Genomic DNA, 12,586 nt, shown 5'->3' with positions numbered 1-12,586 from the left:
ACAGCATCCAAGGGCTCCCACACTCATTCTCCTTTCGGCCCCACAAGCATCTGAGGTGAGACAGGGAATGCTGACCCCACCTTAGAGATGGGAAGAGACGGTGAGACAAAAGGGGAGAGCACAGGGTCAAAAGACAGACCGACCCCAGCCGCATCGGCCTTCACACCGAGGGTCCGACCCTCAGAGCCCGACAGGCTGGGGCGAGGTGGAAACACGGCCTGCTTGAAGCCTGCTGCAGAACTTTTTATTCTTTTTAACTGAGATGTAAGTGACATGGAACACGGCAGTCGTTTTAGGTGGACGACATCCTGACCTGATCTGTGTGCAGGCTGTGTGTGGGAGAACCCCCACGTTTAATTACCATCCATCACCATACACAGATACGTGTGTGTGTGTGTGAGAGAGAGAGAACTTTCAAGATCTACTTTCTTAACAACAAGAATGTAGATCTAAAATAAAAAACTTCCTAATCACAGAGTACAAGACCTGGGACTTGGCAGTTTTTACTAAACTAGGGTAAGATTAGCCCAGGGCATCCCAATGAGAAGAGTCATGCCAAGCTCAAACTCAGGTATTTTGCCTCCTAAGTCAGCATAATTCCTAATAATTTGTACGACTGCTTTGTGAAAAGAGGGACAAGGCCAGGATACAATTTGTTGACAGTTGAAGAAAAAAGCAACAGCATTTCCAAATGTTTTCACAGGGAAAGAGGCAAGAGAAGGTTCCTGTGAACAGGCAGATGGAGCCCCACGGCGCGCAAGCCCTACCTGAGTGCCGAGCCAGCGCAGACAGGTCGTACCGCTTCTTCCCGTCGGCCACACTGCAGAGGAGATCCTCCTTCTCCTTCACACAGGCGTACTTCGTGTCCCACGTGAAGAAGTAGGTGCAATCTACCTCCCCACTGAATACAGGAGCTCCTTTCCCATCATTACCTGTGCAATTTGAGAAGGGGGGGGAAAAAAACACTTCATTATATGTAACCAAAACCTAGTCAGCCCATTGGCCACCAATGCCAACTGGGCAGTTAAACTCAAGTCCCAAACCCAAAGCTGAGGCTTTGGGGTCATCAGAGGGGTCAGAGGTTAGAGAGGCTTCTCTTGCGTTTCAGACAATCATAAACCCCTCAATAGCAGGCCTGTGTCCCTTCCACCTCGGTAAGACGGTCTTAGTAAGCCATCAGGCTGTTTACAACACATTCACTGTGGGTGCCTAACAAGGAACATGTAAGCCACCAGGCAGGGCTTGCTGCACACGGGCTGTGGTCAGCCCCCGCACAGGCGCATGAGTATCCTCTGCGTCAGACGACAGGGATTCACCAGAAGGCGGACAGAGACCAGAGCTCGAGCCCCAGGAGCGCCTCTGGCTTTATGATGCAATTTCGGGCAGGGCGAGTTCCCGGAGATTCATCCCTAACCAGAAAAGAAAGAGTGAGAGTGTAGAGCTACCCCACTGAACTGTGCGGAGGCCCACGTCACCTCCCAAAGCCAGAGGCATGCCTGCCGGCATTCCAGCATCCTTGAGCCCCAGGCCTTCATCGGAGCGGCTGCCTCCAGCACCCTACCATAATCCATACGCTGCGCGCCACACCTCCAGGGAGCCCTGAAAGCCAGCTCTTCATAGGCCACTTCCCTGATCCACGTAGCCTGGGATTCGGCAAACTCTGGTCATTTTTCCCTTACTAGAAATACTACCCCTCAGCTTTCCAAGCTGGTAGACGGCTGGCACGGAGCTCTGTTTTCCGCCCCTTGATGGTTTAATAATCCTCCTCTGGACCTCCTACATGATTTGCCTTTCTTGAGGTTTGGTGCCCTGAAGTGCACAATGTTCTAAAGCAAAGGGAAATAATATTTTGTACCAAGGGCAAATGATGTTTTGATTGTAATTTCTCTTAAGTCTTTAATATTATAAACATTGTAATTGTAATACCAGCAAGAGCAGCTAGGGTGTACGGAGCACAACCTGAACCAGGCACTGAGCATCAAAGGGCTACAGGCAGGAGGTCTGCAGAAAACAGGCTCAGGGTTGAGGACCTGATAGATCTTGGCATATTTAATGCCACGGCACAGATACAGTTTCAGCCCCATTTTTGCAGATTAAGGGGGGGGGGGTAAATAATTTGCGTACAGTCTTATAGCTAGAAGCAAAGGAGTCGGGATTCAGACCCAGACAGTCTGGCCCCAGAGCCAGGCTCATAACCATAACCACAAGCAATACTTCCCTACACTACTGTGGGGTTTTTTTCTTTCTTTTTTTCTTTTAAATGTATGTACTTTAAGCCATTCTTTTTAAGATGCAGCACTCCCAGCTTCCCTTCTGACAACAAAGAGCCCCCCCCCCGGCCCCGTTTGGGACCGCTGGGGCCTCCCTCCATGCGTGCTACCCCAACCGCGGACCCCAACAGCACCTCTTCACCCCGCCCACAGGATGGAAGGACGAGCAGCTTACTCCTGCTGGACCTGTTGGGTTTGCATTTCACTACCTGGAAAAGATTTGTGTTTCCGACAAACTTGACATATTCGCTGCATTTCTCTTTCACCAGTAAGTTCACAAATCATTAAATAATACTAGGAATGGTTCGAGAATCCATCCCCACTTTGGAGCTGGTTCTGCATCTGAAATTTACTGCTTGAGGGAGCGCTAGTTTTCAATAATCACTGGTGTATTATTTCATTATTCAATGAATTTTAGAAAAATGAAACTCGCCGGCTCAGGGGAAAATGGATTCCTGCAGCAGAACCCAGTCACCCTCTGCCTACAGCACCGTTCCACCTCATGCGATGGCAAAGACAAAGCTACCCACGCACCACACTGGTTTAATTCTCCTTCTAGCTGTGCAGCTAAACTGCATTGCCCAGCCTCCCTGCCTCCAAAGTTGGGCCATGCCACTTAGTTCCAGCCCATCTTTTAAAAAATGCCGTTCCCATTCTGCAGAGTCCTTGGAGGCCAAGTCTACAGACAGCAACACCACGGGATGGGACGCACGAGAGGAGCACGCAGAGCCGAGCCCCGCCACCAGCACCTCCGACGACCTGCACTCAACTAAAGAAAATAAACCCTTAACGGAGTGAGTCCATTAAATCTGTGGGTACCTCTGTACCAGCCTATTCCAATATATCACTCGTCCAAAAAGAGCGATTTCATGTCCTTATCTGACAAGATCACCAACAGTAAGTGTCCCATTACAGCAAACTCGATGTTAGCTGCTGAAACGAATGGCTGTGTATATGTGTGCACATATACAGGCTCAAAAACAAACGTATGCACCTCTGTCTTAAAAATGCATAAGCCCTAGATTCGTGAACATATATAACTCTAGAACATCCAACTTAAACTATAAACCACGTTATATCACATAACCAATTAACAGCCATTCACATACAAAAATCACATTATTACATTTATCCAAATAAACAAAATCCACCAAGGGATTTTTCTCTAAGAACTCTAAACTTAAGATTGAACACAATAATAATGAAATAACTTTTACAGTACACAGTCTGCTCCAAAGTTTGAAGGACTGAATCATGGAGCTGGAAGGAGTCGTAAATATTTTATGACCCTACTCCAGCCTGAGAGCAGGCTCAAAACCTCTCACAAAACATCTAACATCTCCCTGTCTGGTCTTCTTGCCACCATCCTAACTAAAACAGCCTAGGAAGACACTGAGTTTTTGGCATGAGGACATCTCTGTGAATCCTGTCAGGTCTGATAAAGGCCCTGAGGTCACGTGAAGGAACGGACACGGGGTGGAATGTTCTGATCCGTCAGTGGTGACGTAGAGTTTGTATGAAGCAAATTTGGCAAAACATTAGCAACTGTTCAATAAAGAGCAGTGAGCATATAAATTTTCATCGTAATGTTCTACTTGTATGTTTGAAAACCTTTAGTAATAAAGATAAAAGAGGAAAAAATGGCCGTTAGCGCTTTTTTCAAGCGCCAGCATGTTCCAGCACAAGCCTTGAGTGTTGGCGCCTCTTCCTAGCAGTCCCAGACTATGTACCCTTCTCAATATCCTCCTCACCTGCTGGGATCTTTTTAGATCATTATTCTATCTTCCCAGCATGCCCAAATGAGATCAGTGTGCGCGCAAAGATCTCAGCCAAGTCATTTATAAAAAGCCCAGAACAGAATGGGGCCAAAAGGGGTAACGACAAGGTCGGAGGGAGACTTGAACCACAGGAGTTGGCCAACAGCAAAGCGGCTCGGCCAGCAAGGGAGGGCGGGCGCCCGGGGGCCTGAAGGCCTGGGGACACAGCGTGAGGAGCAGGGTGCATTTCCCAGGCCTGGGGACATAGTGAAAGGGCTGGACTTCAGAGACAGTCCCCTAAAAGCCTGAAGAGGTGAGAAGGATGGAAGAAAGATGGGGGGTCTGGGGAGGGCAGCAGGGGGGCATTCAAACCACATGCGAGAGGCACCCAAACCAGAGTCATTCACCCTCCACCTCAAGTCCTGGGGACTCCACACTGATTTCTACAGAAAATCCAACTCCTCTGCAGGACGTACAAATTTCTCACCCTCCATTTGAGGGTCATCTTTAGCCATGTGCATTCTGAATCCGAAGCTCTGACCCAGTCACACCTGCCCACACTCAGGCCTTTGCATGAGCTGCTCCCTCTGCCACAGAGACTGGTCCCCACAGCCACCCTACTTGCGTGCCTGACTTACTCCGACTCGGCCCACAGAGCTCACCAAGCAGCACCTCCTCTTTCCCTGACAGCCCTGATCCTCCTCGTTGTCCACACCCCAAACCACTAACTCGCTGCCTCCCTCCTGACAAGGTCCGGGGTGCAACACTCGCCCGCAGCCCTGGTCCAGCCTGCACGACCCGCCCTCCGGGCACCGTGCCGTCTCTCCCTCTATACTCCCAGTCTGAGCGCCTGGAAAGCGCACAGCCATTACGGTATCCTTGGGCCTCATGGGGTCTAAGCAGATAGATAAGGACAAAATGTATGCTGAGCAAATCCACTTGAATGTGGATGTTATCAAAAGGGCCAGCAAGCAGATTCCAGGGTGAGACTGGAGTGCACGCTCTGGGAAGACAAGCAGAGGTGAAGGCGGCAGGGGGGGCGGCAGGAGTGAAGGGCACTTTGATTTAAAGCCTTCCCGTCTGCTCTACTCCAGGATCCTTCCTCGCCTGTTCCCGAGGCAATTTATTAGAGCCTGGTGCCCGTCACAACCTCCCTGGCCCCCTTCACCGTCATAGGCTCGAGGTTCTAGAACAGGCACACCGTTTGCAGTTGCCTCTCCCTGAGCCCCTGCTGAATCACAGAGGAACCTGCCTCATGACCGCTGGTCTAAGCTCTGCCATAGAAACGCAAAAAACAAACAGAACGAAGAGCCAGAAGGACCCTCAGGGGTGGGGCAGCCTCTCGAGCCTCTGCGGCCGTTCTGCGGCTATACGGCCGACTGGAACCGGGCCAGCTCCAAAACAAGAGCTCCATGTAGAGGCTCAGTCCGCCTGCACACACCTGGGGTCCCAGCCTGGACGCTGACGGACGGGACGGCTCTCTGATGATGATGGGATCCCATCACTTCGCTGCAGATGCAGACTGCGCCCGAGAGCTTCAAGATACGGACCGCAGCACGGCTTTCTGAACTGCTGGCGCCATTATGACCTCAAGAAAGCTTATCCTAATCTCTCAGAAAAACCAAACGTTCCACTTAAACTTGCCCGGTGACCTCTTGCAATCCCCCATGTCCAGCCTCCACCACAGGGCCACTCATTTGGGCCACTCGTTTGCATAAAGAGTCGTCTTGAGACTAACTTCAGAAAAGAAGAGCTCTTTAGTGACCACCCCTCGAGGGTAGGGAGTAAACCCACCCTGCTGGACCAGCACTCACTTCGGTGCAAGCCAGAATTCAAGACAGAAACGCTTTCCCAGCAAGCCCAGTGCTGGGCCCCTTCCCAAAACAAACAGAGAGCAGAGGAAAATGGAAACAGGATGTGTGTGTCGTGGGTGGGGTGGGATGGAAGGGGTACTCCTGCCCGCTCCAAGAGAGCAACCTCGTCTGGGGACCAGAGGTGGTCACGTCCAAAGGAGAAGGTCTGCCTGGTCCGTCTGCACGCCGCTCCCAAGAACACACATGCTCCCATCACTGCAAAGGGCAAGGACAGACCGCCGGCACTCACCTGCCGTCTTATTGCACTCGAAGTTTATGACGCTCATCCGCTGGAACCCAGAGCTGCATTCGTCCCCTCCAGAATAGATCAAGGTGAGGTCTCCGTCGGAGTACCTAGATGTTTGCAACACACAGACACGGGTTTGGGAGAACCAAGAAAGAAACTTGAATTGTTACACGTTTCTACATGAAGCCTTTTGCATACCGTCAACAAATCAGGACTGACATAAAACAGCAAGCTCTCTGCCCAGCTGGGGAAAAACGTCTAAAGGAAATGAGTTCCAAATGTATGGGCTTGTCGTCCTCTTACTTCAAAGTAATAGCTGGTTGGAAGAAAGCACTGAAGGTTTTGCTGTGAGCATGAAAACTCTTCCACTCTTGTTTTGGATTTTGTACAAAATAAATAAGGCCCAAGAAACACACAGTGTATGTAGCAGCTGCCGTAAACACAGTCTTACCTGAGGGATCCTGGACAATACTCATTTGCAGAGAGCTACATTTTCATAACGCTTTTGTGAAGATAGCTACCAAATTAAGGGTCACAGGAATTGTACTGAATGTGTTTTCTTAGTTGTTTCAAACTTTGATGTAATGCTAACGGCATTTCAGATTCTCAAACTGCCAGGGAAAAATCAGAACTCCTCAGAAAAACGCATTTTAAAATACAAAGGCCAAATCAACTCTTCAACTGATTAAATACCTTTCCTACACCGTGGTTCCTTACACACACCAGATGATAAAACGAACAGTTTTCACAGAAAACAGTCCTATTGGAAAGCCAGGTTCAGTGACAAATGGCAACTCGCCTACGTCAAACAGGAAGGAATGCTGGCTTAACGGACCTGCCTGTACTTTATGGAAAATGGAAGGAGGAAGGAGACAAGGGGAGTCGGTTATGTTTCACAAGAACAGACACAATGCACTTGAAAATTACTGTTTACACACCGGAGGGTTTGATTCTGGTATTTTCCTGCTACTTTGATTTGAGAGGGTTCATTCTTCTTTACTTGGCAAATGGCGGCTTCTTTCTTACTACAGAACGGTACTTCAACTTCTCCACAGACATTCAAATAAAACATATATTCCTTTCCATCTGAAGCGTAGTAAGAGGAGGACAGAGCTAAAGAAAGAGGAATACAGGAGGAGAGGCTCTGTTAGGTCCACAGGTGCTAGAGGGTGAGGGCATCACTTCAAGCACACCCGAGCCCCTTTCGGAAACATCCACCCAGGGGCAGAGGCGAAGTGGGCCCCTCTGCACACGTTCCCCCTTCCTGCTTCATTTCAAAGCACCCCTCACCTCCATCCTGTCGGAGTGGCTGGAGGTCAATGGTGATGTCATGCTGTTCGCTGCTCAGAGAGCAGGTTTTACTTTCCAGATAATCTCTGTGGCACGCATACTCAGTGATCCACTCAATTTCGTAGCGGCAGTTGGATTTTGCTGTGAGCTTGGGAATGGTGCCCTATCAGAAACAATTTGAAAGGAGCAAAATTAGTGTTTTTAAATGCAGATTTTCCATACTTCTGAAAAGCTCAAAGGTACGTTGTTGGGTTTTTACATTCTTCCGTTCCTGTTTCTGAATGATAACTACCCCTAACACAGTTCCAGCACTTGGCATATAACCACCCTGTTTACTTGCAACTGTTCTTGTCTCTTTCAGAGTCACACCCGAGGTCCAGCCTGGACTCGACATCACCCGACAGCCACAGCCTCCGCAAGCAGCCATGACTTGTGAAGGCACATGGTCTATTCCCTCCTTTCTATCGGAGCTGAAGGGAGCTGGCCAGATGAACCCCCAAGCTGAGTAGAAGTCACCGTGTGTGTGTGTCTGGGGAGATGGTCCGTAACTCCTTTCTTCAGGTTGTCAAAGGGGGTCTCGGACACACCTCACCGGTCCTTGAATCTGCTCTTGCCCCTGGGGGAAGCCAGGGCATCACCCGCCACAAACCCAAATTCTGCCAAAGACCTGCTTTTACAAATGTGAGCTCAGATGCTCGTGTTTGGGGTGAACAGGGAAGGATGCAATCACTGCTGACCAGAGCGCAGTGCACCCTCTCCCACCATCTTTGGGAGAAAGGCCTCGCTGGTCTTCGTACCAGGAATAGCCTTGCCGCTTCCAGGAAATACCCCTCGGCAAACGTTTCTTTTTTTTTTTTTTAAAGATTTTATTTATTTATTTGACAGAGAGAGCGAGAGCAGGAACACAAGCAGGGGGAGTGGGAGAGGGAGAAGCAGGCTTCCCGCTGAGCAGGGAGCCTGATGTGGGACTCGATCCCAGGACCCTGGGATCATGACCTGAGCCGAAGGCAGCCGCTTAACGACTGAGCCACCCAGGCGCCCACGGCAAACGTTTCTTGAGCGCCTGCCCTGTGCCAGGCACGGGACGAAGCACCAGGGCTACACACACAGGTCACAACTTAGTAAGACACAGAGCTGCAAGTCCAGTTCTGACTCAAAATCGAGGCTTTAACCACCTGGCCTGGGGAAGCTGGACACCTAGGGCTGGGGTGCCGAGCGCCGAGTGAGTGAAGCCGGGCACAAAAGGCCCCACTGAGCAAGGTTCACTCATCAGAGAGGAAAAGGCAAGTCCATGGAGACAGAAAGTCACCTAGCAGCTGCCAGGGCTGGGGGTTCAATGGGAGTGACTGTCCTGGGCGCAAGGTTTCTTCTGGGGTGATGGAATGTTCTCACATTCGATCGTGCTGGTGGTTGCACAATTTGGTTAATATCTAATAACCATTTCGTTGTACTTGCAACAGGGGAACATTATAGTATGTAAATTCAATAAAGCTTTTTTAAAAAGGTCTATATGACAAAGTGAACACTGACTAAAATTCCAGCTCCTAAGGGCATTCAGTAAGCCTGTGTAAACACTTAAAGAAACCCTCAAGCGCTAAGGTGTCGTATGTCACCCAGTTCTGTCCGGTGAACAGTTAAGCTGGAAATGGAACCTTTCACTCCACAAAAAACAAACCGGCCTCCTTTCCTAATGCCACCAAGCACCCTGTATCCCAGGGAAAAGAAAGGAGGGAAACTCCCGATTCGCCTCACTGTGGTGGAATGAACCGCTCCTCCCTGAACATACAGGGAGGAAAGGGCAACACAAAGACCCCGGCCAGCTTGGAACACCTGTCTCATGGGGCTTGAAGACTCTCACCCCACATCAGCAAGTGTCCACAAATGTTCCCTAACATTCACCTTCAGAGCTCACATTGACCGCTCATCAGTCAGGTCTTTGCTAAGCGGACGCCACGTGGCCCTGCAAGTCTGCGGACATAAAACGGAAAGCTGGCCTGGCCTACACTCTGTCTCCACATCCCCCCCCACAAAACAGGCCAGCTGCCAGCAAGAAACCAGACCAAATTCCATGTTTGTTTGTGGGGAGGGGGAGCTCGCTTCCCTCGCCAAAGAATTCAGCTCCTCCTCCTTCATTCTATTATGAGGAGACAGAAATAAATGAGAGGAAAGCCCTGCCCTTCCTCCCCGGAGGCTATCTCCCTTCCATCAGCACCCCGCACCTGCTAGAACACTCGAACAGCAACGGACACGTGCAACACGGCCAGGCATGGGCCCAAGGACAACCAGACTCCGGCCCTACCCGCGAGGAGTTTAAAAGTGTGCTAGAAGTGAGTGAACAGCCAGAGGACAGGGTCAGGCACCCGCTTGCGAGTGTGGGAGGAGGGGCTGAAACGCCCCACTGTGAGACCCTCGAGTAAGAACCTTCCTTCTGGCCAGGACTCTCCTACCTGAGTAGCCCCCAAACTCCGGCCACTGGCCCGCAGAAGTTCGGCCAGGGCTGCACACCATCTGTTCCACTCATTTCGTACTATGTTTCTATAAACCAATCAGCTATTTTTACCTTGCCTCATCCTAACAAATACTAGCTAGGAAATCACAGGTTTGAAACTATATATATGGCTTTTCAAACAGTCATTCAAATCAGCATTACTATATAAATTTTAAAAATCTTTCCATGAATCACTTAAAATCATCTCACACAAACTAGAAAACGCCATCCTCCATCAACACACCATCCTGCATCAACACACGCAGGGGCCCCTCCAGGTTGGTGAGAAATAGCAAACGTCAAGCTGCTGTCCCCCGGAGACCCTCACATGTGCAGGAGAGTCGACCCCAGGAAGCACGTCTTCCCGGATATTCCACCGTGGCTGCCGCTTTCTCGCTCCCCCTCTCCTGCCCCCAGACCCACCGCCCCGCCCCACCCCTAGATGCGCTCTCCTAGACAGCCCACGCTAACGTGCGCTGCTGGAAAGTCCTCCAAAGACAAGCCACTCACCTCTCTGCGCTCCGACGGGCAGACAAACGTGATCGTCACCGCCGGGCTGTGACCGTCACAGAAGTCTAGCTCCCCAGCCCCTTCTTTCACGTAACTCAGGACAAGCCTGAATAATACACGTTGAGGAAAGAGTGTTATAAAGTATGAACTACACTCAAATTGATCTGTTGCCCTGAGCATTCAGCTCACTCAGTTGGGGGCCAGGGGTAACAGAATGAACACTAAACTATAAAGGAAGCCATAGTATGAAATACCTTCGATTTCCATTAAAAAAAAAAAACAAAAACTGATTTTAAGTAAACTTCAATGAATGCTATTTTCTTTTTAAAAATAAATAAAATGACCAACATGTAAATTTAAATACTAAGAAAAGCTGCTCGAGTAAGACAAACAAGAAAAAAAACTATAAACGATGGAAGAAAACAAAATAAACACAGCCGAGCAGGCTGAGTACATCTCTGTCCACGAGGCTGCACGACTACTTCTTCTCTCAACAATAACTTGTAAGTGGAAGCCAAGATCTTTTTCTCTTCAACCTGAAGACAGCCAAGTGGCCCAGCTGTTGTGACCTCCCACAGCCAGGAAGAGCCTGAGCCGCCCGAGTGCGCAGGGGTCTCCCAGCAGGACACGCCTGCTATTCCTGGCGCGCAGGCCACAGAGCCGCCGAAAACACGGGACCTCCCTCTTCTCCGAAGACAAGCTCGAACTCTCACTCAACGCCCACGTTGTGCAGAGTCTCCTCTCCCCTGTGAGGAGTCACCCACCTGTCACTCAGGACAGTGTGATGGGACGAATGGTGTCCCCCTACACTCATATTCCATAGCCCTGATCCCCAGGACCTCAGCATGTGACTGTATTCGAAGACAAGGCTTATTACACAAAGGTGATGAAGTAAAAATGAGGCCACGGGAGTGCAGGGCGTGTGGGCGTGGGGCTAACCAGATATGACTGGCATCCTTATCAGAAGGAGAGACCAGGACACAGACACACAGAGGGAACAGACCATGTGAGGACACAGGGAGAAGGTGGCCGTCTACAAGGCAAGGAGAGAGGCCTCAGAAGGAACCAGCCCTCCTGACACCTTGGACTCCCAGCCTCCAGAATGGAGAGGAAATAAATTTCTGTTGCTGAAGCCAGCCTATGGCACTTTGTTACGGCAGCCCCGGCAAACTAATACAGACACACATATAGAAACCTCCCAAACATTTTTAAATTTAGGTTATGCTCCAGAGTCTCCTGTGGACACAAGCACCCGCCCCGATACACCACCAGTTCCGTGCTAGAACAAGCCACAGCAAGGCTTCTACCAAAGGCCTCTGGAATCTACGACGTGATCTAAGACGGGCTGGCGTGGGACACGCTGGACAAAAACATCTCTCTGCTAATTCAAGGTACGAAGAAAGGCAGTGAGAGAGCATGTACCGAGAACACAGCGTATCGTAAGAAACAAACCTCCCCACACCGGGCACGAGGGTGCTCACCACACCCCAGGCAGGAAGCAAACTGCCCCTCCACGACGGTGTTCTCAAAGGACAGAGGACGAGGGACACAAAAGCAACTTCATGAGTAACACAGAAACTATCAGAACACGCCTTAAGGTAGGGGTTATTTCATGAACTGAACACCTGTATGGATATGGGATGGATCAGGATATTCGTCTTTAATGGCTGTAATGACCAGTAATCAATCAACAAGCAAAGCAGCCTATGTGACTGGTAGCAACCACGGATGACTTCACAAGCATCTGTAGGGACTTGCTGAGGTTTACACACACCAACGCAGACCCACCTGTCCTTGCTCATGAGCTTCAGTCCCTCCTTGGGCTGGCCGACGTCGAAGGCCTGGCCCCCTCTCACCAGGCAGGCAGCCGTGCCGGGGGGACAGCCATGCAACTGCGGACTGGAGTCCCGTAGCGAGTCTGTAAGACATCACGTGTGACACTCCGTCAGACTGTACCTCAGGACAGGTAATCACACTTAACCTTACGCACAGGCGTCCCCTGACAGCAATCACCCAAGTTCTGAAAGTCCTCAAAGTAACCCAAAGTAGTGGAAGTCTGGAAACAACAAACAAGCTAGGATCCAACCCCATTCTGAGAGACCACAGGCGCACCAGGGGCCTCTCCAGATGCATGAAGTGTGTGCGTTCTGCCCCCTGGGGCTGCTGGGAAG

The 12,586-nt window shown here is 50.3% G+C and overlaps 1 protein-coding gene across 1 annotated transcript in view; it reads right to left on the bottom strand.

The window, feature by feature from the left end:
* IGF2R (insulin like growth factor 2 receptor) overlaps positions 1-12,586 on the bottom strand; it is a 96,831-nt gene that overhangs the window by 47,668 nt on the left and 36,577 nt on the right. The window contains exons 6-11 of the mRNA XM_081829265.1: positions 12,204-12,333; positions 10,416-10,521; positions 7,418-7,580; positions 7,066-7,240; positions 6,131-6,234; positions 768-932 (exon numbers count right to left, since the gene is read on the bottom strand). Of these exons, the coding sequence (XP_081685391.1) occupies positions 768-932; positions 6,131-6,234; positions 7,066-7,240; positions 7,418-7,580; positions 10,416-10,521; positions 12,204-12,333 (843 nt within the window). The remainder of the gene's footprint in view (positions 1-767; positions 933-6,130; positions 6,235-7,065; positions 7,241-7,417; positions 7,581-10,415; positions 10,522-12,203; positions 12,334-12,586) is intronic.

Source organism: Leptonychotes weddellii, chromosome 8 (genome assembly GCF_054177405.1).
Source record: "Leptonychotes weddellii isolate Sample4059 chromosome 8, ASM5417740v2, whole genome shotgun sequence".
Lineage (NCBI taxonomy): Eukaryota > Metazoa > Chordata > Mammalia > Carnivora > Phocidae > Leptonychotes > Leptonychotes weddellii.
This window is presented reverse-complemented; position numbering and strand designations above follow the sequence as displayed.